General features: G+C 60.9%; 1 protein-coding gene across 7 annotated transcripts; it reads right to left on the bottom strand.

The window, feature by feature from the left end:
* Positions 1-672: 672 nt before the first annotated feature.
* GGA1 (golgi associated, gamma adaptin ear containing, ARF binding protein 1) lies at positions 673-19,591 on the bottom strand. 7 transcript variants are annotated; one of them, XM_073882783.1, is made up of 17 exons: positions 19,499-19,591; positions 15,364-15,448; positions 14,077-14,152; positions 13,062-13,160; positions 11,908-12,031; positions 11,403-11,503; positions 10,649-10,729; positions 9,495-9,635; positions 9,330-9,411; positions 8,087-8,242; positions 7,240-7,392; positions 4,397-4,461; positions 3,778-3,944; positions 3,131-3,324; positions 2,116-2,285; positions 1,759-1,869; positions 673-1,668 (listed from the first exon to the last, which is right to left on the bottom strand). In XM_073882783.1, exons 4-17 carry the CDS (start codon positions 13,143-13,145, stop codon positions 1,558-1,560), a joined length of 1,740 nt encoding a protein of 579 aa, XP_073738884.1. In that variant the 5' UTR covers positions 13,146-13,160; positions 14,077-14,152; positions 15,364-15,448; positions 19,499-19,591; the 3' UTR covers positions 673-1,557. The 7 variants fall into 7 exon arrangements, with proteins under 7 accessions (XP_073738884.1, XP_025737441.1, XP_073738883.1 ...); XM_025881656.2 differs by lacking the exon at positions 19,499-19,591 and adding an exon at positions 19,165-19,492 and having other exon boundaries at positions 8,087-8,194; XM_073882782.1 differs by lacking the exon at positions 19,499-19,591 and adding an exon at positions 19,165-19,492.
* Positions 19,592-20,655: the final 1,064 nt, after the last annotated feature.

Here is a 20,655-nt window from a genome sequence, read left to right on the forward strand (position 1 = left end):
CTGGCTCCACACCACTGAGCAATCCCCTGCACGAACTGCCCCTTGCCCGGCTCTGCACTGGCTCGTTCTCTCAGCTGAGAGGCTGCGCCATTCCCTGGGGACTGGACCCCATTCCCTGGGGACTGGACCGGAGCCTCCCAGGGAAGAGAGAACTCTGGTAACACCAGGGGTAAGTGAGCCGCAGCTGGGACTGGCAGGGGGCCCAGTACAGCATCCCTGGGCCTCTCTAGAAACAAGCTGCAATTAACACCCTGCTTCCTGGGAGCAGCCTCTGGGGAAAGGCGAGAAGAGAAGGCGAGGCAGGGCCCTCTGGTGCGGCCCCGCAGTTGTGTTTGGAGGGCTGAGAGCAGCAGGAGGAAGTTGTGAGCAACCAGGGGGCCTCCCACTCAGCGTCTGCAGCAGCTGGGGCTCCTGGCAGGCCTGAGTGGCCACTCACTTCCAGCTGGGACGGCTCTGGGCCTGCCACAGCCCTGGGCCCTCTCTGGTGACTCAGCACCGCCACAGGCCCCCAAGCAGGGCCTCTTCCGGTGAAAGGCTCAGGGGTGATGGGGAGGGGAACCGTGGCTGGATCTCCAAAGACGCAGCTAGAGAGGCCTGCGGGGCAGCCCCATGGCCCTCCCGCTCCTGGACCCCCATCTCCCTCCACCTCAGAAGGGCCCGGAGGGCAGCTGGTCCAGGAAAAAGGACGTTTTATTTCCATAAATACTCCTGCTCTCACTCACACACTGACCCCACTCGGCCCACAGACAGACGGATGGGCAGAGGTGAGCCGCCCACAGGAGGCTCCGGCAGAGGCTGAGAACTCCAATGCAGGACCTCCCTGGGCCAGGGGCCCCGGAGCCCCCAGCCGGGGCACCCAGGTCTGCCACGACCTCCGGGCCAGCAGTCACAGCCCCCACAGCCCCTCAGGAGGCCTGACGGCAAAGGGGGCAGGCGGGTGGAGTGAAACCCCCACGAGGAGAGGGGGACAGGTGGGGCTCCCCCAACTGGGCCTCCTGAGATGGTGACCACAGGGCCACTGAGAAGGAAAAGCAGAGTCAAACCACACACCAGAGAGTGCAAAGAGCTGGGGGTGTACACGTCACCCCCCCACCCCAGTCACCCGGTTCCTATGGAGGAGGCCTGAGCTGGTTCCCGCACCAGCATAGCCCCCCGAGTTATGGCTGGGCCTTCCCATAAGGCATAAGAGACAGGTGGGGATGACCCCACTCCAGGCTGGGGTCAGGGCTGGGCCTGAGGTCATGGCCCCTGCCCGACAGCCATGCTTCTCCCCCATGACCCCAAGTCCTTCCAGGGCCACGCAGCCGTTCCCGGCTGTAGGCTCCCCGCTGTGGCGAAGGTCCCCAGCAGTGCAAACCCAGGCCCAGCCTCCTGCTGGGTTCAGCTCCGCAGGGGAGGGGGCAAGGAAGGAGGGGGCTGCAGGGGTGCGGGGAGAAGCACCAGGCCCGGGGGATGTTGCCATGGGACCAAAGGGTGCCCCTAGGCCACCACAGCCCCCCCCCCAGGCTAGACGGTGCCCAGTCGTGTGGCCCCTCCTCTCCCCAGCCCCTCCCCGTTCTAGAGGCTCCCCCAGGTCTCGGGTGGGGGGAACTGGTCCACATCTCCCATCTCGTTGTAGGTCTGGTCGCCCATGGTGAAGAGAAGCTTGTAGCGGAGCCGGACCTTCTCCTGGGGCGGAGACAGTGAAGGCAGAGTGAGAGGGAGCCAGGAGGCCGCCCCCGCCCCACAGCGGCGCGCTGTCACAGCCGGGCCCCTCACCTTCTGGGGGTTGGCGAGGAGCAGGACCTGGGTGATGGCTGAGGGGTGGACGACGGGGTTAAACGCCGGCAGTTCTGTGCCTGAGGGTGGCTGCAGCTTCACTTTCATGACCTGCAGGCAGTAGGGTGGGACGGGGCCGGCTAGCCCTGGCTTCCTGGCCCTATCCTCTGAGGGACCAGGCCCAGTCTGCCTGTCAGCTCCTCCCCCGGGGGCCCGGGGGCTCTGTCCTTTGGCTCCTTTCTAACCCCTAATCCCCAGAGGGACCCTGCCCCCTGGCCCCCCCCACCCCAGGGCAGCTGGTTCCCCTCCAGCCCCAAGTTACCCTTCCTCCAAAGGAGGGAGGCATGCACGCGTCACCTTGGGCACAGCCGACTGGAAAACGATGTTGCGAATGGGCTGGGGGGCAGTGCTCAGCATGGACACCACCACCACCAGCACGTCGGAGCGCCCGGGCAGCGGGTCCCGGGCAAAGTGGAAGAGGACCCGGAAGCCATGCTGGTCATACACCGTCACTGGCAAGATGCTGCCTGGCGGGGGGGGGAGCGGGGGGAGAGGCCAACGGGTGGTGCCAGGCCTGAGCCCAAGCGAGTCCCACCCGCTCCCCAACCTGGCTCCCATCAGGCACTCGCCACGCTGCTGGCAAGGAGCGGACGAGTCCACAAACTCCGGTCCTCGCCTTGACCCTGGGCAGCAGGGCGGCCGGGGGTGCAGACTGGCACCCAGACGGGGCAGGCACACTTCTACTGTGTTGGTGGCGGCAGGACACCCACCCCAGACGGGGTCACAGGTGGGGTTCCCCCAGTACTGCTTGCTGGAATGCTGAAGGCTGAGGGGTAAGCTGGGGTCATGCTCTCACCGTGCGACCCCGGTACAGTCACTCTGCCATTCAGGGTCCTCCCTGCTGCTGAGAGGGGCACCACTACCTACTTCTTGGGGACACTGGGGGTGATGCCCTCGGTCCCAGTGCGGTCACGAGATGGACAAGGCCGAGAAGACCTGCCCGTCTTCATTGGTCTGCTCACGGCCTGGGCCAGGAGTGGCCCCCCTATTGCTCCTGGGCAGGAGCAGCTCAAGCTTGGACCTACATCTTGATCCTGGTTTGGTTTCACGATCTCGGAGAGACCCCGAACCTCTCTGTCCTGGCCCTGCCTTTCTGGGGAGGGCGCACCCAGTGGCCAGCGTAAGAAGTCCTCTTGCCTGCGGAAGCCTGGACTCTGGAGCTCTCTGCCCTCACTCTGGCACAGATGAGAAAGCAGGGTCCCAGGAAGGGCAAGGGCCTTGCCCAGAGCTCCCTCCCGGATCAGAGCTCCAAACGGGACAGCGAGGGGGTCCCGGCCCAGCCCGTACCCGCCGGCACCCCCGGCCCACTCACTGGGTTTGATGGACTCCAGGGGCACAGTGATGCTGGCCAGCGAGAGCTCAGTCGCCGTGGGCTGCTGCAGAGGCCCGGGGCGCTCGGGGGACGCGGCGTGGAGGAGGCCGGTGGCCCCGGAGCTGGGCGAGCTGCAGTTACTTTTATTCTGCAGGTCCCGAAGTGTGAGCCGGGGGGCCGGCTGCTGCTTCTCCCTTGTTGGGGGACGTGGCATTGGGGGGTGAATCTTCGGGGGCCGAGAGATCAGGGGCACAGGAAAGGCCGGGCTTCCTGGCTGTCCCTAATGGCCAGCTCAGACGCCTCCCTGTCTCTCCGGCCTTGGTCTCCTCACCTTGGCACAGGCAGCTCTTGATCCCCCGCCCGCCACCCCTGCCCTGTAGGGCACAGCTCTCCCTTCTCTCAGAACCTCTGTGCTCCACGGGACGGGCCCTGCCCCTGCCTTGGGCACTGCTGCCTCCCTCCAGCCCAGCACAGAGCTTGGCCCGCGGCGGTCCTCTAGCAGCCGCTGCTCACAGGAGCACACGGGCCCCGGGTCTCTCCCTGTGGGGCCTGGGAGAGCCCAGAAACTGCTGCCCGTGGGGCTGGGTGGGGGAGGGGGCGGGGTGGGCGCGACTGCCACCCCACGTCAGCCCGGGCGGAGCCCTCACCACCGCACTTGTTGGGACTCCGGGGGCAGTGACTGCTGCAGGAGGGTCTTCCCCAGGAGGTCCAGGTCATCCAGACCACTGCTCGCTGGCAGGGACGTCTGCACGGAGGCCTGGCTGTCCGTGTCGGGGACCCGAGGCGGGGCTGGGGGTTCCGCGCCATCAGAGGACTGTTGGGCATACACAAAGCAAGCAGATGGGCAGGGCTGTGCTGGAGCAGGAGCAGAGTCACTGGGTGCTGCTCTGAGGGCCCTTCCCCTCCTTGTAAGTGACACCTGGGGAAGCAGTAGCACAGAAGGGGACAACATTCCTGCTGGCCCGCACCCCTCTCGTGGGCCGGTCTGGTCTGGGGTTCTACTCAAAAAACCATCACATTCCAGGGACCTTAAAGTCACCCCAAGAGAAAAAGAATGGGGGACTCTGTCCCAACCCAACGCTGAGACAAAGGGAGAGCATGTGGAGGTGAGGAGAGAATGCCTGCCCTCCCCCACCTGGGGGGATGGGTGCCTCAGGCCTAGGGCCGCTGTCGCATGGTCCTCCCACCTCACTGCCCCCCCGGCAGGCTGTCTGGCCCAGCCACCCTACCCCTGGAAGGGGTGGGGCTGGTTCCTGGCCCTCCTACCTGGAAGCTGTTCCATCCAGCACCGTCCAAGCTTGGGCCTGGAGGGGGTGTGGGGTCACTTAGGCCTGAGAGGAAGCGAGACAGAGGTGAAGGAGCCGGATTCCTGAACAGAAGCATGGGAGCTGGGGCGGGGGGGGGGCTGAGTGCTGGCCTGGGGGTGACTGGCTCCTGCCCTCCCCCTGCGCCCCCCCAAGAGGCTTAGCTCAAATCGGAAAACCCATTTTTGGAACCGGCAGCAGAGCAGAAGCAGAAACCAAAGATCCTAAGGCCCATTCCCTGCACCCACTCAAGCTTCTTTTCCTGCCACTCCGAAGCCACCTCAACCACTGGACATCAGGACTTTTGTCTTCACAGACGGCTGGCAGCTGGCAGCCCAGGGGTGGTGGGGAGGGACGACGCAGTGGAAGACACCAGGTGAGGATCCACGGAGAGGGGGTAGCATTCTGCACCCTCCCCACCCCCCATGGCCTCTGAACGTCCAGGGGCAGGAGGTGCCCCAGGCTCCGAGCAGCCCCTGGCTGGGCTGCGGTGTCCCCACGTGCACTGTGGCCGGAGGGAGCTGGGGCAGACTCTGAAGGCCCTCTCTGCCCTGGCCTGTGCCCACAGGGCGGGCTGGCTGGGGCCAAGGAGAGCCGGGGGCCCTCTGCATTGCTCTGCCCGTTGGCCTGCTGAGGAGTGGAAGGCAGTAGGTCACCAACCAGTCTGACCTCTGCCCACCCTGAAGCGCCCTCGAGGCCAACTTCACCACAGGCTTTACCTAGAGAAGACAAGTTATCCCGTTTCTAGCAAATCCTGAAAGAGTGAGCTGCAGCCTGAAGCTCTGGTGGGCAAGGGTAAGGTGCAGGCAGCTCGGACCGCCGGGTCTCCTCCCCTGGGCACACCGCCCCGAGAGCAGGGACGACACCGGGGTGGCTGCCAAGGTTTCCTACGCGCTCCCCAATGTGTCAGGCTCCTCAGACACAGGGCTCACTGAATCCTCAAACAGCCATGGAAGGCAGGTGTAGGGGTGTCATCCCTCTTTCAGGGCTGAGGAAACGGATGCCAAGAGGGGTTAGGGAACCTGCCCCAGGCCACGTAGCCCGCAAGGGGCAGCATCTGGGCCCGGATGGAGCATGGCCTCATCGCTGGAGTTTGAACACAGCCCTGCCACTTGGCTGTGTGACCTTGGGCTGGTGACAACCTCCCTGCGCCTCATCTGTAAAACCGAGCCAACAGCAGCGTCTTGTGTGAGGGGACCGTGACAAATTAGCCCATCAGAGGAAGTGCCTGAACAGTGCCAGGACACCCTCCTTGGCGGACGGGAAGTCTGTGCTGCTTGCCCTGCCCCCACCCTTCACCCTTCCTGCCGTGAAGAACCGTTTAGGACAAGCCCCCGCTGTGGTCCCAAGGCTTCCTCTCTCCCCCAAGCTGGCTGGGTGCTGCCCTGGCACTTCTGGTTCCTGTTCCCACATTTTCTTTGCCTTTGAGTAGAAACCAACGGAAGCTGGAGGCTCAGGGCTCTGCTGCAGCAGCTCAGGGACAGGAAGTACCAAGCACACCTTGCTTCTCATGAGGAGGTGGTTTTGCCCCCGCCACTCGCGGGGGGCCGGGGGCCGGGGCCACACACACCAACTGCCTGGTCAGGCAGCTGCCGCTGGGGGCCGGCTCTGCGGGGCCAGAAGAGCCTGGGGGCGCTTTGTCCCTGGCCATCCTTTGCCTCGCTGTAAAACGGGGTCAGGACTCCCTTGCCCTGAGGCACCCCTAGCTCGGAATGGAAAGGGGGCAGGTGGGTGGGAAGGAGAAGCAGGCCCACGGACACCCTGTGGTCAGACCCTCTTAGGTCAGGTGCCCGCTGCTGGTCCACTGTCCCCCATCCCTCACGCCCCATTTCAAGTCCTCATGTCCCTTTCCTGGCCGATGAGCTGAGTCAGAGCGGCAGAGAGGCTAGGAGAGAGGCCTCAGGCTCAGAGTGCCTCGTCCTAACCTGCGCGCCCCTACTTGGGCAAGTCACCCCACCTTCCTAAGCCTTGCTCCCGCATCTGTAAAGCGGGGACATTGGTGGCACCCGCTCCTGTGGTGGGTGGACGGCGGTCTGTGATGCAACAGCAGTGGTTAGGAAAGCCACCTGCCTGGGACCCCGGCACCCGAGTGCTTCTTCCGGTCCATCAGGTTGGCTTTTTACCTCAGATTTGGCTCAAGAGAACACAGTCTGACTCCTGCCTTCCAAGTCAGTTCCCCAACAAAACCTTCCAGGTTCTTTTGACAGAGCTCAAGCTCTCTCTCTAATAACTTGAGGACTGAGACGAAGAGGCTGTCACTATGGTGTCCCGCTTCTGAGCCCTCAGACGCCCCATCTGCTGCCCGAAAGCTGGACTCCTGACAACTGCCCGGCTGGCCGGGCACCCCTGCGTCTTCCCCGGGCGCGCATCTGGTTCCCCGTGGCTCCCCCGGCCTGTGGTCCAGGACCAGCCTGGGGCATGGGGTGCTTGGAGCTGCTGCCGCCGCGGGGCCTCAGCTCTCCCCACTGCCCCTCTCCCCCTCAGCGGGTGGGGAAACCGAGGCTGCTGAGGGCCTGCTCCCCACTCTCGGCTCTAACCTGCTGCAGGGAAGTCCCGCTGGTTTCCCTCAGGCCACTGGAGCCTGGGTGTGGTGGGCTTACCAGAGGTGGGTTTAGAGGCTGGCCAGCCTCAACCCATTGACTGTAAGAGCTTGTACGAACTCTGTAACCTCCCTGAGCCTCAGCCTCCTCAGTTGTGAAATGGGCCTAACACCTACCCCATCCTCCAGAGGACTCACAGGAAGCCAGAGGCCTCACCTCCACCTGCAGCCACCCTGCCCTCCTCTGGGCCCGGCCCCCTCCTCACCCAGAGACATGAGCTCGTCATCAAGCAGGGAAACTGAGGCGCTAGGCTGCTCGGGGCTGGCCAGGTCAGCAGGGCAGGTGGGCACGGCCGGGTAGGTGGTGCCCGCAGGAGGGAGATCCAGGCCGGAGAGGTCCAGCAGGGCTGAGGTGCTCCCTGGAGGGGGAAAGGAGAGTCGGGCCCGCCCTGGGTGGAGGGCAGTCAGGCTTCCGGAGGCCAAGGCGCCTGGTGGGGGGGGGGGGGGGCCCCAAGCGGCCCCCCCCCCCCACAGCCCTCTTGCTTCCTTCCCCCTCCCCTTGGCCACACGGCCTTGGCCCCCAAATCTGCCACTAGGCCCTTTGTCTAGCCCACGGTGTTCCTTCTGTCCAGAACCGACTTCCTCCTTCTCTCTACTTGGCCAACTGCCTCCCATCCTTTGAGGTCTTGCTTAAACTCTGCTGCTTCTGTGTAGTGCCCAACCCTGCACCCCGCCCCCCAACAGGCCTATTCTAACCTCCGTGGGCCCCCACGGCAGTCCCTTCACCCTGATGGAGTCGAGACTGCAATGTTTGCATGTCAAACCCTCCCTCCCACCTTGTGATAAGGAGACTAAGCCCGGAGGGTGCCATCAAGCCCCGCACAACAGGTGCCAGATTCAGTAAATGAAAGAAAGGCCTTCCTTCTTCTGCCTGTCCTTGCCAAACCCTGGCTCCCTCCCCTCCCTGGCACACACTTTCCCTGCAGCTGTCTCCCTAGGGGCCTTCCCCGTTTTACGGGGGCAAGGTCACCCTGGCAGTCACAGCCCCCACCCCGGACTCTGTGCTGCTCCAGCCCACTAGGCCCTGCCCGGCCCCCCGTGCCACCTGCTCACCAGGGACGGAGCCGGCTGCGGCATCGCCGTTGACCTCCTCACCCCTCACCAGCTGTTTGTACAGGTTGATCACCTGGGTGAGGTTGTCGTTGGCCTGCAGGATCTCGGCTGGAACAGGCAGGAGGGGAGAGACCAGGCTGAAGGAAGGTGGGGGCTCTGGGGGGGAGAGGAGCACCCTGCGTCCATCCCAACCGTCGTGTGAGGGGGTGGGGCCAGGGGCATCCCAACTGCTCTACTCACTCGGGTCCTCTGCCACCTCCCCTTGTCCCATGTCCCCACCGCCCTGACACGGTGGCACGTTCTGGCCTCCAGGCCTCCGCACCGGCTCTGCTGTCTGGATGCCCCCCGCATTTGTGTGACTTCCTGCCTGCCTGCCTTCAGATCTTCACCCTAAGTCCCCTCAGAAGGCCTTTGCTCACCCCACCACCTAGTCCCCTCCCTGCTTGCTGGTCTCCGTGTCATTGGCAACCACCTGAGAAACTTAACTGCTCACGGCCTTGGTTTCTTGTCTGCCCCCTCTCCTTAGGCTGCATGCTCTGCTGAGGATGTGGCTTTGGTCGATTTTAAGCACACCATGTCCCCAGGGACTAGAGTAGCGCCTGGCACAAACTAGGCCCTTACCGAGGTTATCCCCTCAGGAGCCGGGGCTTAGAGGGGTCCGGGAAGCAAGTCCCTTGGGCAGGGACCAGGTACTTGGCACGGGAGGAGGCCCTCAATGAGCTTCCGCTGAGTCAGGGGCTGAGATGGTCCCCGGACTGCTGCCCCAGAGACTGGCTGACACGGTGGCAGAGCATAAGGACGAGAACCTGATACATGGCCCTGGCAGGAGTCACAGGGCCCAGCTCTGGAACTGCTCAGGCCTGTGGGATTTGTTCTTAGTTTCTAGCCCTTACCAGGGAGGCAGTGTCTGGACAGAGCCCCTGGCCTACCCGGGCTCTGCCACCGTTAGGCTCGGTGACCTGGGCCAGTCCCTTCTCCCCACTTCAGCTTGTTCAGCTCGGGGGCAGTACATGAAATGCCAGAGTAGGGACTTGGCCCTTGGGATCTCCTAACCACACCAGCGCCTGCTCTCTACCTCCTCCTGGATGTGCACGAACCCAAGGTCGGTGCTGGGGAAGGGGGCCCCCTGGTGGCAGCTCCTGCCAACTGCAGATACTTTAGCAAGGCCTGGTAGCAGAGTGGGGAGTGGGGAGTGGGGAGGGGGAAGGAGGCGGAGAGACAGGACTGACTGCCAGGGGCTCACCTAGGGCCTCATCATTGTCCTCCGTGTCACTGGCCAGTCGGAAGAGCGTCGGCCGCATCCGCTCACAGCGCTGGTACAGCTCCTGGGGGCAGTAGGGTGGGGGGCAGGGGTCAGGCTGGCAGGGGCCAGGAGAGGGTGGGGGCTGGGCAGAAGAGGCAGGCACACCTTCATGAGGTCCTCGCTGCTGCCAGCTGAGGCTCCGCCCTGGCTGTGGCTCATCACCATCTCTGTCAGCAGCTTCACGTTGTTGTTCACCTCCTCAATGGCACTCACCCGCTTTGAGATCTTCTCCATCCGCTTCTGGTCCTAGGGAGGCGGCCGCCCCCAGGGAGCCCAGGTCACGCCTGCTCCGAGCCAGGCACCGTCCACAGCACTCCAGAGTTTCCACTGGCGTGGTGTGACCCTGCTACGTGGGCCTCGTGCCCAGGACAGGGCATTCTAGTCCAAGAAGCCCTCTGCCAACCCCGTGCTCACTTCCTCTCTTCCTGCTGACGGCCCCTGGTCCCAGGCCTCCGCACGAGCCTGTCAGAACCTGCGGGGCCCTCAGACACAACCTCCAAGACGGCTCAGGAATCTGGGCCGGGTGCTTCTGGAGGACGAGGGCCACAGACCTACAGCTGTGGTTCTACACGACCCTTGCCCTCCTTGTGTTTGTCTCTTGAAAGGAGGTGCCTTGAGAGTGAAAGGGGGCCTTCATGGTCACCCAGGACAACCAGAAACTAGGACAGCGACCCTCCCATCCCACGCCCACCCTACTATGCATGTTCCTCCCTCACGGGACAGAACGTGGGCTTGTGCTGTGCCATCTGACAGTCACCCTCCTTGAGAGGGGGCCACCCGGCCTTCCTCTGCACCGTCAGGGCACAGAGCTTGCCCTTGCAAGACACCCTGGGACTCCTGCCCTGAAGGTCTCCAGACTGTAAGCTTTGACGGCCTGCCCTCATCGATATAAAAGTTTCAGTGTGCACCCAAGGCATCTGTATACCTGCTTAGAAGTTAAACACGTACGCTTCTCTTGTGATAAATATACCTATAGAACCATATAGCGAGGCATCATTTACTTCTACCTCTTGTGGAAGAGGTCGTCAGCCTCACAGAAGTCCAACTACAGCAGGTTAGCTCGGCTGCTGGGAAATTCTTCCCTACACACAGGTCCTGGCTCTGCCCACTAAGGTCCCCCAGTCAGCTCTTTCTTGGCCATGACAGCCCTTCACTTGGCCACTGCAGGGCTCCTTGTACGCACCCCGCCCCCCGACCCGGGGTGGCCCAGCTCAAATCCCCCCTCTGCCTCCTCCCTGAGCTGTGGGCTTGGCAGTCACCTCCTGCACCATCTCCTTGATGAGTTTGTTGGCTGCTCGGAGGTCCTCGGGGTGGGAACTCTTCAGCAAGCGGGCCAGCATCTGCAGGGACAGAGGGGCATGACTCTGACATCAGTACTGGGTCTGGGGTCGTATCTTGGCTCCCCATTTTCTTGCTGTAGGACGTGGGGTACTTATTAAGCTGTCCGTGAAATGGTGAGCATCTACTGACACCTAATGGTGCGGCAGGGGGTAGGGGGCACTGAAACACGGCACGTGAATGATCCCCAGAGAAGTCTCTGATAAATGGCACAGAATATTATGCTACTATCGCCAGAGAATCTTTCTGGAACGATGTACCAGGAACTCAACAGTGCTTTCCCTCTGGGGCTGGGACTAGGGAGACACGTACTTTTTATCTTACCTCCTCTATAGTATTTAATCTCTTGCCCACGAGCACATCCTTCTTTAACATGAAGTTAATAAAATTATCATCAAAAGGATCAAAGACAAAAATAGGCAAACTCCTGCTCAACCTATGAAATGCCCTGAGACAAATCCCAGGGACACCAGACGTGCTGTCGTGTCTACTACATGCAGGGGCTTGGGATGGGAAGTGCTCAGCACGCAGAAGTGCTTGATAAACTTTCCTGTCACCCACTTGTGCCCGCATGAGCCTCGGCTTCAGGGCAGGGCAGCCAGGGCTTGGAATTCAGACCAAGTGGGCCTTGAAGGTCCTCATGTACCCCCCTCCTACCCATCCCTGGAGCCTCACCTTGGATTTCTCCTCGTCTTCAAAGATCACATTCTTGGGTCGTGGAGGAGGAAGAGGAAAGGTAGCATCATCTGGAAGCTTGGGGTCAGACTTCACAATCCCTGGAGCAGACGGTGGTGGGAAGGCTGTCAACAGGGCCTAGGGCCAGGAGGCGGGATGGGAAAGGGAGGGCAGGCGAGGGTGGGATGGAGGGTGGAGGACAGTCTTTCTCCAGCATGCTGGCTCTGACTCTGGTGGGCCAGGGCTGGCTCCTGAACTACAACGTCGAATTGCGTTGGTGGAGTTTAGGCACCCATATTTTGAGGCCACTCTGTGGGGGCCACTCTCTGAGAAGTCTGACCCACACTCACTTTCTTTCCACCCAACCTAGCTTCAGAGCCATAAAAAGGCCCCACTAGCTATAGGTTCTTGAAAAGTTAAAGGGCAGCCCCATGACCTCACTGCCAGAAGCTGCCCCTGGAGCTGCTAGAAGCCCCAGCTCACACCCCACCCTCTAGTGCCTCACCCTGCTTTTTCAGCATCTGGTAGGCCTCTGCAATTTTCACCTCCTCGGGCAGGCCGACCGTCCAGCTGTAGAGGAGCTCCAAGATCTTGTTCTTCACCTTCTCTGATGTCCGTGAGCCCAGGTACTTCGGAGACCGAGGGGAGAGCAGGCCATTGCCATCGTCCGGCCCCGCTCGCTGCAGCCCCAACCCCTGCCCCAAGCTGGCTGCCTCCCCAGGACTCCCTTGGAAACCTCAGCCTGCCGAGCAGTCTGGTCCCAGCTCTGCTGCCCCACCTGTTAAGCGGGGACGACAGCAGTGGCATCATGGCGAGGATGAAGAGCTGACACGGGGAAGGCGCGGAGCCCAGCACCTGCTCGGGACCAGCTCATCTATGGCTTAACTCTGTGACCTTGGGAAGGAGGAGCCTCCTGGCTTGGAGCTGGCCAGGGAACGGGTGTGCATGGCACTGCTCACCCGGGTCCCACTCACAGTCTCTTGGCAGCAAACTAGGCTGAGGGAACTGGCTCTCACACCAGTCGCCTCCCGGGAAGAGAATGGGGGCCGGGGGGGGGGACATTCAGCTGCTCTGGTTAAGAGAGGGGGGTATGAGCAAAGGAGGAATGGGCTCTCATCCAAGGGGCCTCAAACAGGTGCGTGCCCTATGGGGGGACCCCCCCGGAGGCCAATGCTGGGGCTTGGCCCATGAGCAGGCTCTGCCACTCAGATTTGGGGCCTCAGCGTCCAAGGCCTCAAGGAGGCCACTCTTGTGAGGTGGGGACAGGGAGACCCTCCACTAGAGCCCCGGGTGGGGTGCTGCAGCCAGGTCCTCGGGGAGAGAGCAGAGCCAGGGTGGCCGTGCTGGGTGCATGCCCTGCGGTCACTCCTCACTAAGCCTGAGCAGCCCCGTCCGTGGGCAGCTGCACAGCCGCCAGCCACCGGGTGGCCTGGAAGCCTCCCTCCCGGACCCCCGCTGTCCCGGGCTCCGCTGTTGAGGACTGTGAGAAAGGCTCTGTGTTTGTGCCATTCAGACTTCTAACGGGGGGCTGAGCAGTAGATGCAGGAACCCCAGGGCGAGCTCTCGGGATGACAGCGGTCAGGCGCCTCCCACAGGGGGTCCTCCTTCCCCAACCCCCCAGTGACAGCGCAGGCCTGAGCTGGGGCTGGGAGCACCCACCTTGGGAGACACGACCTTGATGAGCTCGTTGAGAAAGCGGAATTTGCCCACCTCATCATGGAACCTTTTGCCGCAGCTCTTCATGCAGGTTTCCAGCACCTGGGGGGAGGGACCCCAGGGAGAGGGGTCAGAGGAGACAGCCTCCCGCCACACCTTGCCCGGGGCCCGGAAGCCCAGGGATGGGCATTCAGAGGGTGGAGGGAATGACTCCTGAGGACAAGAGGCCCCTGAGCCTGATCACCACCCCCGGGAGCCCCTCCCCAGCTTGGCCGCCTTTGAGCACCACAAAATCCTATGACCTTTCTTTGATGGTTTTTTAAACTTCAACAGGCACCGTCTACCTTGCCTTATCCTACACATCTGTGAACTCGTAGGACTGGCGTGTACTTGAGAAAACCCCATCCCATCAAAATAAATACATAACTATGAAAAAAACTTTACCACCCGAGGTCAGCCTTGCTCTACAGTGCGCTGCTATGTGGCCCGTGCCTGGGGGCCCCAGACAGTGCACCCCCCAGTCTTCTGCTGACACAGCTTTGAAAGCTCTGGCCTGAGGCCGGCATCAGCACTCGAACCCCCATGGGAAGGACGGCACCGTCCTGGGTCGGGAGACCACTGACGGGCTGAGCGGGCTCCACACTGCTCCTGGGAGCTCTATAAACGTGCAGATTCCTGGGAGCAGATACTGAAGGAGCTCAGGTTCAGTGGAGCCCTCATTCAGTATGTGCCCGGCCTCCTGGAGATCTGACACATGGCTGGAGCAGGGAACCCCTGGGCCAGATGGTCCTAGGGGGCTTCCTCCCCACAAGAGGCCTAACTGTGCAGGGGCTGGGGCAGGAGGCCACGGGCCCCCAGGGCTGGCCCAGACTCCTGATCTAGGCCATTCTGGCCCCACTCCTTTGGCCTCTAAAGAAGAGCCTGATGGGACCCCCCCAAAAAAAAACCTCCATCTTGGCCTCCTTGGGTGCCATCCACATGGTCGGGGGACAGATGGCACCCTCTCTCCGTTTCTTACCGTCAGGGCTTGGATCGCCTCCCACTCCTGTGGTGACTGGATCTTGTGAGCCAACAGCCGGGTGGCAAGTGGAGGCCTGGGTGAGAGGAATGGCACAGATCCCAAACAGCTGGAGCCCGAGGCATCCCAGGGGAGGGCTGCCACACCACCTTGCTGGGACCGCAGCCCTTGGTCGCTTCAGTGGGGCAGATGCAAAGGCCCAGCTCCTTTTCTGATCGGATGGGGCCGGAGACCGAGGCCCGACAGGGCAGGGCCAGGCAAGGACTCGGGAGCTGGGGACCTTCAAAAGGCGTGAGCTCAGCCCCTCAACCAGCTTTGCCGAGAACTGTGACCTGGAGAGGGGGCCACAGCCTTCAAGGGCCCGGTCTGGGAGTACACCATGACAATGGATCATGAAGCACGGGCACACGGAGCTCCCTGGGAATTTGAGGGGGCACAGGACATTTTGCTGGGAGAAAGCAAAGCAGCTTCACAGTGGAGGTAGTGAGCCCGTCTACTAGATCATAAAAGACCCGTCACCAGTGACCGTGACATTGAACATGGATGGAGCGCTTAGAATGGACAAGGCGCTTCACATGCCTTTTCCTGCCCAGGCTTCAGGGGGGCCCTGCAGAGTTGACAGCACTCTCGCCCCCACTTTACAAAAGAAACAGAGGTTTGCCCAGCTGACTCAGCTGACAGAGGAATAGGACTCGCAGCCCAGCAGCTGGACTCCGGGTTGCGCACATCACACTGTATGCACAGCCTCCCAGAGCAGAGGGCCTGCAGAAGCCCCCTGGCTGTGCTCCCCAAACCTGAGCACCCCCTGGGGAGCCTGCTAGCAAAGCCACCCCACGCTCCCTGCCACTCTAGTCCCTGCCTGCACGTAGGCCCCCCAAATGTGCATTTTTGATAAGCACTAATTCCAACGCAGGTGGTTCTCGCTCTTCCTTGAGCAAAGGGCCTGCTGGCCTCCTCCCAGCTGGGGAGCATGTCCCAACAAAGCACTGGCTGGGGCTCAGGCAGGCCTGGGCTTAACCAAGCCCAGGTCTACCATTGTCTTTGTGGGGAACCCCTGAGTCCCCTGGGCCTCAACTTCTTCACCTGTAAAATGGGTTCAGTGAGGCCCAGTTTACAGGGTGGCACACATTATGGTAGGTGGTGCCATCATTAGTTGGTGAGCACATTCAGAATGAAAACGGAGTCTCAACCCACTCATGTCTCCACCCGAGGCCAGGGTCTGGAGTGGGCACGGCAGGTGCATAGTGGATTCTGTTGAGTACGTGAGCAAAAGAGGAGGCCACCTACCCCTCAAAGTCCTCGTTGAGCTGTTCGCAGAAGCCGTTGATGCTGGCCCAATTCAGCTCCTTGTTCAGGGGATTTGTGGCTCTGTCTGCAGGAGGAGAGAGGGCCAGCATGGCCTGGTGAAAGGGGTCCCTGCCTCTCCCACTCCTTGCTCTAGCAGCAGGGTTGATCAGTGGGGGATAGGGGGTAGGACTGAGCATACAAGACGCCCCTTGACTTCCTGCCCCAATAGCTTCAAGACCTGAGTGATGATCTTTCAGCTGCATCAATGGACAGATGAGCTCCTGTACATTGTCTCCCTTGCAGCCTCTCCCTGGATAGCCCTACTTGTAGCGATGGTGCTCAGGGGTCATTCCCCCACTCCCTCGGGCTCCCATCTCTGCAGCTGCATGCCTGTCTGCCTGCCTGACTGTACCTCCTCCGATTCTGCTTCTGAAAGTGTCCCTCATAATTCTCGTGGAATTTACACACTCAGATCCAGAGGTAAGGAAAAAAAAAAGCCATAGTTCTGCTCTTAAGGAGCCGTGTGGCTGGGAAGTGGGCCAAGGGAAGCTAGGTTCTCAATACAACGTGGCAAAGGGAGGCGAAGGGGCCATGAGCAGGGGACTCAGCTGGGCCTGGGGCCAGGGAGGCTGCCCGGAAGAGGCAACACTCAAGTAGGAGTTATCCAGGCTGCGGAAGGCATGAGGGTCGTGCATGAGGAGAGATGTGGATCACTGAACACAGGGCAGAGCATGAAGGACCTTAGTGAGGAGTGCGGCTCAGGTATCACCTCCTCCACGAAGTCTTCCCTAACCCTGGCTCCTGCCCAGGGTGGCACTGCTGGATCAGCTCTCTCCTGTGTGGCCCCCAGCTCTGATCTTCATCAGGGGGCCCAAGCCTGCTGTTGCACTGCATCTCAGCCTCTTGGGCACACACCGATTTCCTCTTGGCAAACGAACGAAGGAGGGCTCAGCTGCGGGCAAGTGGGCGTAGGTTCTGGGGGAGTCGGAACCCAGGAATGGGTAGTGGCCAGGAAAGGGCACAGGTCGACAGGAGGGGGTGATAAACCAGGCCCGATGGTCACCTCCCTGACATCCAACGCTGGTTAAAAAATAATCAAGTAGCTCACATAACTTCCCTGAACCTCTGTTTCCCCATTTGTAAAGTTGGAGTGAAATGTGGACTGATTTCGATGACAAAACACTTGACACAAGGCGGGGCCACGCCGACAACCAGAGCTGGATTTTCACCACCTTCCCAGAAGTCTGTCTCTAAGTTTCACTCTATCCTGGCCTGTTCTGCCCAAGCCTGACGTTGGGCAGGGGGTGTGGAGGGAACACATCCCAGCAGGTGGGACAGAGAAGGATCCATGGACAGGAGGCAGCTCAGGACCCAACACATGGTGCCTGCCGACTTGGGTTCTATGCTGTGGTGGAAGACCCAGAGCTCTGGGATCACAGTGCCTGGCAGCCATTTATTCCTTTCATATTTACTCAATAAATATTCTAAGTGCCGGGGCCACAGAAGGGAACAACACAAAATCCCTTCCCTCCTGGAGCTCACAGCCCAGCAAGAGAAACACCGACTACTCAGATAAACAAACAAACAGAACACCGTACGCTGTCGTGAAGTGCCATAAACAAAATCAAAGCAAGGAGAACGTACAGAAAGTGTTTTGATGGGGGGGGGCTGCTGCTCTCTCTGGGAGAGCTCTCAGAGGAGGTGCAGCTGAGCAGAGATCTGAATGAAGCATTTTCTCTCTGGGTACAAATCTCTGTTCCAGGAACCCTGTAGGGCCCTCTAATCCTTCAGGGAAAGGAAGCCCCTGCTGACCGCCCAGAGACCCAGGAATAGCTGCCTCCCCCCGCCCCCAACCAGGGAAAGTGTGGCCGTCTACTCTGCCTTCTAGTCCCCCAATGTGGCCAGAGGCTGGGGAACACCAGTCTGGAGTTAGAAATGTAGAATGGGGCTGGGTCTTGCCCTCTCAATGACATCTGGCTGGGGGACACTAAAACGGGAAGTCCCTTACAAGTATCAGACACATGAGTCTGAGAGAGGACAGAGAAGCTAGTTCTAGAATCTGCTCCTGAGTCAGAAGCCAGTGAGGAAGAAGCAGTGGCATCATGAGACATCAGCTTTCTCCCCTGCATCTGGCTCAGAGTGAGAGCCACTGGGTCCAAGGAGGGCTGACTAACCTCTCTGGCCTGGGCCCCCAACCCCCAGGCCTCTTACCTCTACCTGGGGGGAGCACTTTCCCTGGCAGGAAGCAAGGGAGAACACCCAGGGAAGGCAAGAGGGAAGTCTTTCCCAATAGGGCATGACTCTACCCTGTCACTCCACAGTGGTGACAATATCATCATTTACCTACCAGAAACTACTCTTTAACTCCAAACCACTGCCAAGGGAAGAGCTTATAATTTTGGTAAGGCACAAAGGGGAAGAAAAAGAGAAAACAGTTGTAGCCTCAGTCTATTAGAGTCCAGCTTACTGCCAAACCCAGGTGTCCTGACTCCTGTTTCTCGGTTCTGGACTCTCAGAAAATCCCCACCATTGCTAAACCCGAGAGTGTTTTGTATCACCTTCAGCTCAAGTCCAAAAGTTTGTCAGCTCTGTCAGCCAGGGCCCTGCCCATCCTCCCAAGCTGCTGCTGGGAACTGGACACTTGTGGCATTCTGGAACAGTCTCGATGGCCACCTAGTGCTTCCTTTCCATGCCCTTCCCCTCCACTGGCTAGACTGACTCTGAAATATGCCTGGAAATGCTGTGGTTCTGGAACCAACCTCAGGGTTCAATTCTGCTCAAGACTGGCTCAAAAAGGGCTGGCCATGACCGAAAATCCCCCTGCACAGCTCCCTGGTGTGCCAGGGGCCAAGGAGCTGAGCTGAAGGTAGACGGAGGGCTCGCTGAGGCCCTGGCACCGACGTGGACCAAGGGGAGAAGAGACTTGGAAGGGAGTTGTCATTAGCCCAGGGAGAGTCCAGTGCGGGGGTTGTGAGAGTCAAGGATCTCCATCAGCAATATGGGATAGGGAGGGCAGGTGGAGGCTGTGGGGTCTCAGAAGCCTGAGCAGTAGGATCCGGTGCCTGAGGACACACAGAAAGGCGTTCAGGGGCCTTTGGAGGAACGTCAGCAAGGGCTGGGAAAGGAGTCTTGGGTGGAGGTACAGAATCTGAGGGGCTGAGCTGAGGGTAGTGATAGAGAACTTGACATTACTTCTGGAGTCTCAGATGGGACCCTCCCAAGCCTGTACGGTTTGAGGGTTTCTCACTGTGTGGCTTGGAGAATCCGATGGGCCAGTGAGTCCTCCCTTCCTGGGCGAGGAAACAAGCAAATCTGAGAGGAGCTGCAGGCTCAAGGAACGTATAGGAGGGAATCACTCCATGCAGGGCCGGAGAGTGGAGGATTTGGGGCCCACGGAGAGTAGGGTCCCTCCCTCTGGGGTCTGAGATGCAGCCCTAGGGCCGCCGGGCCCAAGGGAATGACTTGGGGGGTCCGCTCCTCAGTGGAGAAGTCTGGGCCTCAAGGGCTTCGAGACTACCGTCTCCATCCTGGGGGTTCTGGGCGCAGCTCACTCCTCCCCGAGGGTCGCGGCCCAAGGATCGGATGGGCGGGCGGTGGCCACTGCCAACCGCGGGTCCGCACTGCTGGTGGGCTCTTCCTTCACCCCAGGGTCGGAGGGACCAGCTCGGGGCGCCGCCTCTGCTGGGCCGGAGGCGGAGCGTGGGGAGGGGGCGCCGCGTACCCCGCCCCCGCCGGGAAGGGGCCCGCCTCGTGCCCCCGGTTCCGGTTCCGGTCCGGCCCGCGCCCCTCCCGGACACTCACTGATTCGCGCCTCCAGAGTCTCCGGCTCCATCGCGGGCTCCATCCCGCCACGGGCCCCCAGCCTCGGCACCGCCCCCCCGCTGCTCTCGCGGGACCTCCTCGGCACCGCCCTCCGCCGATTAAAGGGGCAACGTCCGCCCCGACGCAAGGGAGAGGCGCAAAGGAGCGCTCGGCACCATAGAGACGCGAACGAGCTCGCCTAGAGCGTCACCTGCTCTCCCAACTCCTCCCCCCAGGTGGTGTCTACGTCGCGGGCGGGACCCGGCGCCTGCCTTCTTGTCCACGGCGTTCAGGCAGGAGAGAAAGCGGAAGGACTGGGGGACGAGAGCTGTACCATGGAAACCCCACGGGACGCTGTAACTCGTTGTGCGTCACGAAGGTGCTCGTGACCGCTTCCGGAAGAACGCTCCGCAGCCATGTTTCTGAGGGGCTCTGAGGTCACATCCTGCACCCTGAGGGGGTACTTCCGCTTAGAGGAGAAAGTGGGAGGGTCCCTTAAAAGGGCAATGACGTACGTTGGCCGCGGCGAAAATGACAAGTCAAAGTTTGTTGAGGGCTTACAGTGTTGAGGAGTTGTTCTAAGCACTTTTTATGCATGAATGCATTCACTCCCCACAACAAACCCATGAGCCAGATAGTTTGTCTGAGGTCACACAAGGGGCAGAGCCTAAACTCTGTGCTTTCTCTGCGTTCGTTCTGCGATCTTTTAATGAACTCTGCGTTTGCTTTGCTCTGTGATGGGTGCTGGAGGAGAACTGGAGGAGAAAGGCAAGGCCGGATATTTATTACAATGTGGTAGGGGAAGCCTATGTGGTAGTGGCAACTCAGGAGGTTGCCCCGACTCCAAACTGGAGTTGAGGGGTAAGGGGGATGAGGGAGGGGCTCTTGTCAGGGGAGGTTTCACAGAGGTGACGTTTAGCTGAAAGACAGACGGATTTCTCCGGGTAAGCCTGGTGCGGAAAGATATTTCAGGTGGAGGGAACCAAACGTTTCAGGGCTCGCAGGGTAGAAAGAGTATGATGCATTTAGAGAATTGAAAGCATATCAATAGGGCCCCGGAGGAATTAGGCCAGGGCAAGATCATGCAGGTCTGTGTTTAGCTTTTTTTCTGTGAGCTATGTTGGTGTCGTTAATTAGAGTTTCATGGGTGGCGACAAAGTCAGGCTTTTGTTTTAGAGCGGTCCAGGCGGCAATGGGGAAACGGTACTGGTGGGGGCTAGTCTGCAATGGGGGAGGACAGAATGGATAGACTTCCTAGCCAAGGTGTCTTTTCTCCTGCTGTTTCTCCCTCCACCAAAGGCCCCGGGATCGCCAGGTGACGTCACGCCCAGGGGGAGTCGGTCCCTGGCTCACCTGAGTCCGTTGCAGTCTATCGCCCCCTGGCGGCCCTCCGGGGAACCAGGCCATAGCGCCCTCTGGAGCCACCCAGGCCCAGGGAGGGTTAAAGCTGCAAAAACTAGGAAATCTGGTGAAGCCGGTTTGGCTTGGTGA

This window comes from Callorhinus ursinus, unplaced genomic scaffold (assembly GCF_003265705.2).
Source record: "Callorhinus ursinus isolate GAN/ISIS: 27379988/994484 unplaced genomic scaffold, GSC_fseal_2.0 scaffold48, whole genome shotgun sequence".
Taxonomy (NCBI): Eukaryota; Metazoa; Chordata; class Mammalia; order Carnivora; family Otariidae; genus Callorhinus; species Callorhinus ursinus.

Coding starts and splice junctions, on each gene's coding strand:
- GGA1 (XM_073882782.1), bottom strand. CDS start 19,207: ATGGAGCCCGCGATGGAGCCGGAGACTCTGGAGGCGCGAATCA. Junction 15,449..19,164: donor GACTCTGGAGGCGCGAATCA/GTGAGTGTCCGG, acceptor CTCCTCCTGCAG/ACAGAGCCACAAATCCCCTG. Junction 7,393..8,086: donor CGCAGCCGGCTCCGTCCCTG/GTGAGCAGGTGG, acceptor TTCCCCCTCCAG/GGAGCACCTCAGCCCTGCTG.